The 7,873-nt window shown below is 49.8% G+C and overlaps 1 protein-coding gene across 1 annotated transcript in view; it reads right to left on the reverse strand.

Annotated features, from left to right (window-relative positions):
- Window positions 1-7,534, reverse strand: part of EHD3 (EH domain containing 3) — a 30,177-nt gene extending 22,643 nt beyond the window's left edge. Inside the window, exons 1-2 of the mRNA XM_041425114.1 lie at window positions 7,001-7,534; window positions 140-316 (exon numbers count right to left, since the gene is read on the reverse strand). Of these exons, the coding sequence (XP_041281048.1) occupies window positions 140-316; window positions 7,001-7,227 (404 nt within the window). The 5' untranslated portion in view covers window positions 7,228-7,534. The remainder of the gene's footprint in view (window positions 1-139; window positions 317-7,000) is intronic.
- Window positions 7,535-7,873: the final 339 nt, after the last annotated feature.

The following is a 7,873-nucleotide window of genomic DNA, read 5'->3' on the forward strand; positions in this document are numbered from 1 at the left end:
CCTGGTAGGACTGGACTGGCTTTGAATCAGCCATGTGGATGGGAGGAAAAGAAGTGCCTTATCCCTTTACAGTACTTGCTATGCTGCTCATTAGGTTCTAACTTTACTCTGCAGAACAAGAGAGTTCTTGAGTACTGACCTGTTCAAAAAGGCATTGCCAAAGGCGTTGAGTTTCCTGAACGGTTTTTTGGGATCCACCACCAACGCGTTTCCAGGAACGATTCCTTCCACATCTCCTTGCATAACTGCTATAAAGGAGTCAGTTGTAGGCTCTGGTCCAATCCTCATCCCTGGGAAATCCTGCTCCAGCAGGTACCTGTAAGGGAAAAAACAGGGTGTGAGCATGAGCCACGAGCTGCTAAGTCCTAAATGAGTTGTACTGAAGATTGCAGTGCAATTATGAAGCTCAAGAGCATGGATCCTTCCGAGACTATTTTTAGCACTGTCACTCAATTGTTTGATAAATGTCTTGGTAGCTTTTCTACTTAGGATCTCAACACTGAAAGCTCATTTCAGGTGGATTAAGAAATTAAGATGATTATAGCTGCTGGGAAGAGATTCTCATCATATTGCATCATTTTACGTACTTCAATCCTCAAGACATTTGGAGCAGACTCAGCACAGCAAAGTAAAACCAGCAGTTCACTGCAATCACAGAGTTAATCCTACTACACACTGCTGTTAAACCACTACAGTCCTGAAACCCTACTGGCTCTTGGTGCCAATATCAATTACTTGGCTGCTGCTCGTTTCAGCAGACTCAACTAATGTGCTTAGCCACCAGCCTACATCAGCTGCTTAAAGGCCAACTTGCCCTGCACCTGACTGAAGTCTCAGTCTCTGTCCTTGTGTGCTTCTGAAATGCAGCCACAGGCCTGCACTGCAAACTGCTCAAGCATATCGAGCACTACACACCCCACTGGGTGGGGGAGAATATTCCAAGCTGTATATCAAGCTAGACAGCACACTGAGTACAGCTTCCCTTATTATTTCCTGAAGGTAGTTTGGCAAATTTCAGGGAAAGATAGTCACCCATGGGGTTGTAGGGCTTTGAATAGGACCCTGCCAAGTTCAGGGTGGGTCAATGGTGTGTGCACAGGACAGTTCCCTTTGGCTCAGGAAGGTGCCAAATGCCATCACTGAGGCCAGGCCTGTGTTTGTGTGTGGAGGAAACCACCTGCTGATGCTATGCTGAAAACTTAGACCATTATGTGCATGTGGCTTGCAGAAGGAAGCTAGAACTGGTCTAGCCCTCAGTATGGGATGGTGTCAGAAGTGACAAGTAGTAAGTTCTGGCTAGTTACATGAATAAAAATACTACTAGACTATGGAAGTTAGTATAATAATGTGTTGCTTGTTGCCAGAGGGTAGCTGGCACTCCCTCTTCCATTGCTTTAACCTAATCAGTAGGTAGAAAGATTATTTCAGAATTGCCATGATGTTAAAAGTAGATTATGGGGATGTGGAAATAGGAGAAGGACTGGAAATTCTTTTCATGATTGAGACTGATATGTCTAAGCACCAGAATTGGTTCACTAAGGTGAGTCTCAGTGGGGGAAGTCCCTGTGTGAGGGACTATAGGACCACTGGCATGAAGGCTTGTGATAACTTTTTAGGGGTTCCTACTTTCACTGTCATTTTAGCATAGCTAATCACTATCCAGTGTTTAAGGAGAAACAAAAAAACACTGTCCAGGCTATTTATTGATACCATGTCAGCAAATGTGTCTTCAGTTCCCAACGGGCAAGGCCAAATCAACTGGATCTAGAGGTAAAACAACCAAATGTACACGCAGGACAAATCACTGATACTTATCTGGCTTGGTACACACTTATACTGCAACAAGAATACCTCCACAAATTATATCCATAATTCCCTTAGGAGATGACCACACCTTCTTTACTGGTGTATTATCATGTATTTTCTTGTATCTTTTGTCCAAAGTGATTTCCAAGTCCCATGCTCACCAGAAAGCCACCAGAAGTTATTCTTCTTAATTGCAGAACCCTGAGATGCAACAGCAGCTGTTGAGCAGCTCTTAAAAGACCTGAAATAATCCAGGAAGAGAGCATCCCTCTGACCTCCTACACTAGGGTGGATATACCCTATTTATCTAAACCTTATGAAGGGTTTTCTCAAACTTTCCTATAAAATTGGGTCATTACTAAAGAAAAGCAGTCTGCAGGTAGTCCTGGTGTGTGCCACCTCTCTGGCTGGTGATCACAGTCCCCTTCCTGGCAGCCACAGCAACTCCTCTCTAGCTTGAAGCACCTGAGAACAAGGAGGGGTTACTTCTCACCCGCCAAGGGCTCTGCAGACTGTCATCTGAATGCTCTTGGTTCAATTCCCTGGGAAGCTCTTCACACTATTTGTTAGGTTAGAAGCCACTTGGTCAGACTTTGGAACTAAGCTTGTGCCTCCTAGATGGCAATTCACTAGTCCCTGATGGACATTGCTGTCAAGCCAGTGGCTTTATACAGATGGAAATTCACTGAATCCATAGAAATAAATCTTTGCGTTCTCCCCATGCAAATACTCGAGAGAAAAGAAATAGGCAGTGTTAACAGCTGTCAAATATAGCAAGATAAGGGCTTTTGAGAAAGCCCCTTACTCCTGATGTCAGGTTGCAGCCTTGCTGGAACAACCACCTTTTTTCTTTTTTAGAGGCTTGAAATGCACATGTAATATGACAACTTTTCAGCAGAAGTAAAAATTAGTTGAGGGGGGGAGTTGTTTGTTATTTATAGATAAAGCTTCCCAGAAAAACTAACCAAAGTCCTGTGTGGAACAGCAACTCCTCCAGACAGACTGTTTGAAAGAATTTTATCACAGCTCCACTCAGCTAACATTTCAAAGCATTACTGTGTTTATTTCTTGTGTAAGACTTAAAAAACACAAAACAAAAAATCCTAACAAAAGTACAAAAGAAGTAGCTACACACCAATGTTATTGACTTATGTGCAACAAGTGGCAGGAAAGCAGAGAGATGAAGATTTGTACTGCCCACTATCACAGCATCTATTTTAAGTGAGGCCTCTCTGGGAGATTTGGGTACATTGTGCAGCAGGGTGTCAGCAGCATAAGAATCTCATTGTGCAGAGGACAAATACAAGGGGTTGTATTGACACTGCCTGATGGGGGGAAGGCACTTCTCAGCAGTGACACAGCCTGCCCTGGCTACCAGAGGCAAGACAGAGAACACATGCAGTTGTCACATTTGTGGGGATTTCTGGGAGAGAAGAGCAAACAACTGCTGTGGAAAACACCAACCACCAGCAAGCAATTTCCTCTGCCAGTGCTGCATGCCTTAAGCTGAGCTGCTGAACACCTTCAAAGGCCTGGGGGAGTGACTCCCAGCCAGGTTAGGGAAGTCTGTGGAGCACAGGAATATGTTTTTTATGACCAATCTGCTTTTTAGAGAAGTGTCTGGAGTCGGCATGTGGCTGGAAGCATCATGCTGTTTGCCTATTTCAGGCTTGTTCCTGGCAAGGGCCAGGGCAGGAAAGCTGCGTTAGTGCCAGCCCAGCCTGGGGTCGCCTTTCCCAGGTGGATTCGGGGATGGGTGGCGAGAGGCCGGGCTCCCTGGGCACGAGTGCCGCAGGATGTGGGGGAAGGGGCTGCCTGCCCGTGATGAGTCATGCAGGAGCCCTGCAGGATGCCGCCGAGTGTGGCAGCAGAGGTGATGCTGAGCGGAACGGGAAGAAGGGCAGAGCAGGAGGAAATGGTGACAACTGCCTGATGCAGGCACAGATGAAAGGTTCAGGGCCGCACGGGGAGGGCACACCAGAGCTCTGCGCGTAGCCTGGGACAAACAGCGTGGAGAGGCCAGGACGTGTAAATGATTAGCTGTAGGAGGAAGGGGTGGCTATACCAGAAAAGCAAGCTATGTTGACAGTTAGTAGGGCTCTAGCAGGCTTGTTTATTTTATTAGCAGCATGGCTGGACTTGAGCCAGGATTATTTTTAGAAATGACCAAGGAATCTAAGTTAATTAGGAGAGTAATGTTCTGTCCTGTACTCCCACCCTCTTACAGGAAACATAAAAAGCAATAACGTTATGAAGGCAGGCTTCAGTGAGATCCTGCAGTGGCTGTCACATATTCCCAGGCAGAGGTGTTGCCTTGCCCTCACCAGCACCGACTTTCAGCCCCCAACTCTGTGGAAAAGCATCAGCCAAATGCATGCTGAGGAGAGAAATGGGAGTGAGCACAAAGAGATGGTACAGCAGGAAGCAGGAGTGGAAAAGCTGCATTAGCAATGCAACACCTTTCATGTAGCACAGAAAGGCTCAGTTCTGTGTCCCTGCAAGGAGAAGAGGGAGCAGCCTGGTTCCACTGAAAACAAGCCATGCTCTGGTCTCGCTTCACTGGCTTTGACCCACACAACTCACCTCCCTCTTCCCTGGCTCAGCCTCTAGGAATGTTTCTCACTGCTGACCTTGACTGCTTTTTTCTGCCATCAGCTCCTGACAAGAGAGCAGCCTCACTGCAAGATGCTGCAGCTTAGGTGCTTCAGAGCCTTGCATTTCTTCCTTGTTTCACCTCAGATTCCTCAAAAAAAGGAAAGAGGTTTGGAAGACAGACATTCCTTAGGTAGGTGACTAAGGGTCTTGGGTTTTTTTTGGGTTTTTTTTTTGGTTAGGTGTCCTGGGATCCAGGTAAAGTGGGACTGAGCTCATTCCACATGATTGTTTACTAGCATTAAGTCATCTCCCTAAATTGCATGGCAGTACAAGCAGGATGCAATTTAAGAGTGGAATTGATACATAAGGATAACCCTAATTATCCCCCATCCTGACAAGACTGTGGACAGAATGTCCAGAGGCTGTTTCTTCACTCTACTGCTAAGACATAATGGTTGTCAACCCTCCCACTTCCTCCCCCCAGCCCCCTGTAACTCCTCCCTGCTCTCAGCTTTAGCTCCCACTTGCCTTCCCACAATAACTCTGGATGCTAATCTGGTGCTTATCCCAGCTCTTTAATGAGCAGTGCCTGCAAGCTCACGCTGGAAGCCTGTCACGAGCAACACGAGGTTTTCTGGCCTTTGTCTGGGAACACACTGCAGTAACAGACTCTCACACTTCTTCTACTGTTAGAACCCTGGGGTTCCACCAAAGTTCTCAACTTTCACCTTCTTAGGCACTGTTTTAAACAGAAGGCTCTGCCTTTCTGGAAGGCCCATTTGGCACCCCAGTGAAGCAGAAGCTGCCAAAGTTCCTGATCACTTTTGCTTGACCATCATCTCTGTAGGCTCATCTCAGCCCTGTGTCTGGAAAAAAAACTGGGAGAAGAGGACACAAGCATGAGTGAAAAGCAGCTGTCAGAGGCTCAGATCCAGTTGCTGGCAGCAAAAAGGTTGTTGCTGCCATCCCACATGAGCAAAGACTCAATCTTTTGCCTGGAACGTGCTCTAGGCACCCAAACTTCTGCAAAAGGAGCTGAGGCTTACAGAAGGACTTCACTGAACAGAGAGGGGCAAAGGCAGGGAGTCTCTGCTAACAGCCTGCTGGTGAGACTGCAGAGAAACACTGATGCTGACAACCCAGAGAAAAGAATTAGGAAGAGATGCTTCAGTTAGATAGCCTTATCAGGAATTCAGCAATTCCTCCTGTTCAGGCTCGGAGTGTCTGTAACCCAGAGGACAGAAAAAGCTTTCCAAACAGGTTTGGTACCAAGTCACAGAACAAAGATCTGGGGTGGAACCAGGCATTTGTGCTATCCTCTCTATTTCTTAGAAGAGTAACTCCCTTTGCAAACATGTGCAAAATGTTTCTCTGGGTCTTTTGCCATCCATCCATCCTTTCACCATCCACCTGACCTGCCCATATGAGAAAAGCCTTTTAACTCTTAAACTTTGTTTGCCAGGTACACGCCAAGGTAGCAGAAGTGCATTCTGTTCTTGGCCCCTAACCAGGAAATTTAGCAGCAGGAATATTACAGCACATAAAAAAAAGCCCCTGCATTTCTCAAGGTCATTCCTTTAGAGGTACAGTCAATTTGATTCACCTCTCTCTACTGTCTGCAGTTCCCTCCTTCACCAAGAAATACTGGTAGAACAAAGGGCTGCTGGCTGCCTGTGGCTAGCGTCCAGATTTACACTGGGGTAATTCCACAGATTTCAACACAGCCACACCAGAAAAAGGCTGGAATTTAACGCTTAGCTTATGAATCACATAGGAAACACGGAAAGCACAGCTTCAGCTATGATCCCAAGGGAAAGGCTGCTGCAAGTTGAACTAGCAGCATGGCTGAACAGAGATCCCTGCAACCAAGTCCAGCTGGAAAAGTTTAACCCTCTCTGCGACAGTTTCACATCATCAAAATGAAAGAGCTGCTGGCAGCTGCTCTTTCTTTACATTTCGAAAGGAACTTGCTGCTCCCAGCATCTCGGCCGAGCAGGACACAGTTAAAACAGGGCTCTGCTTCTGGAGCCCTGAAGAGGGGCAGGTCTCTGCGCACAGGCACACATGCTTCTCTAAGTGGCTTCTGAGTGTTGTCTCTGGGACAGTGCAGAAAAAGTCACACCCAAGCGTGTAACAGCAACGACTGCAAACCGAAGCACCCCCTTTAAAGCCGCCTCGCCACTCAAAAGCTACAGCAAACTGAAAAGAATCGCTATCACAAGGGTCAACCCGGGCAGGGCAGGCACGGAATGCCCCGCGCGAGGCTTCCCAAAGCCTTTGCACTTTGAGCGGCCAGGAGGGCCCCAGTGACTCACATCTCCACGCTCCTGCCCTGCCTGCACTCCTCAGCCCTGCCCTGGGCTACTTTTTGCCACGTCGGTGTTTTATGGGACATCTTACACCACCCTGTGCTTGCGAAGGGATGCTCTGCTTTTGAGCGGAGGTGACTTTTCAATGAAAAGCTGTTGAGGGGATGCGAAGGGGGTGACAGAAGGGGGATCGAGCCACAGCACAAGCAGCAGAGACGCGTTCTGCCCCACCCCAGTGCCCGGGCGTCGAGGGTGCAGGCACGCCTGGGAGGGGGGCAGCGGCATTTTACCTGATGAAGGTGGTCTTCCCAGTGGAGTACTGCCCCACCAGCAGCACCATGGGCTTGTTGTCGAAGTCGGCATCCTCCAGGGCGGGAGAGTGGAACTCGTGGAACTTGTAGTGTTCTTCCAGCGGCAGCAGCTTGGTCTTGTAAAGCTTCTTCAGGCCGTCGCTGACCGTTTGGAACACCTCCGGGTCCTTCCGCCGACGGTCGTCGGTGCCCAGCCAGCTGAACATCTTGTGGCCTCCTGACGCCAGCTCCGCGACGACCACCGGGGCTGGGCTGGGCTGGCTGCGAGCGCGGGCTAGCCGCGCATCCCCCTCAGGCCGGCCGGGCCTCACTCCGCTCCGGCGCCCACCCGCAAGGGCCGTCCGCCCTCACGCCACCTGCGCCGGCGATTTCAGCCAGAAAGAGCTCCCCGCGGGAGGCTGAAGGAGCGGCTCGTCCGCGCAGCCCCGGCCCAGCGGCACCGGCGGGCGCCGCCTCCCTTCACACCGCCGGCTCCCGGCGTGGGCATGGCGCGGAGGGCCGGCCCTCCAGGAAAGGGGCGGGCACCGGAAGCTGGCCGTTCCTGGCAGGCGCCCGCCCGTTCTCACCGGCGGGTGAAGCCGCGCCGGGCGCCGCCATGTTGGGCAGCGGGGAGGGGCCGGGTCCCGCCGCGCCCCCTGGGGGCCGTTGAGGGGAGTTTCAGCCCGGCCGCCATTTTATTTCATTTCTCGCCTCGCTTCGAAATTCACCTTAAAACATCCGAAATGAACCGTGCGAGTGCAAATCTGAGAGAGAGGCGGCTGTTCCTGAGCACTGCCAGCCTCATCTGGGTCTCCAGCATATCACAGAACGGGTCAGCTTGGAAGAGACCACAGTGGTGGTCCAACCTCCCTG

Source organism: Onychostruthus taczanowskii, unplaced genomic scaffold (genome assembly GCF_017590055.1).
Source record: "Onychostruthus taczanowskii isolate IOZ18803 unplaced genomic scaffold, ASM1759005v1 scaffold87, whole genome shotgun sequence".
Classification (NCBI taxonomy): Eukaryota; Metazoa; Chordata; class Aves; order Passeriformes; family Passeridae; genus Onychostruthus; species Onychostruthus taczanowskii.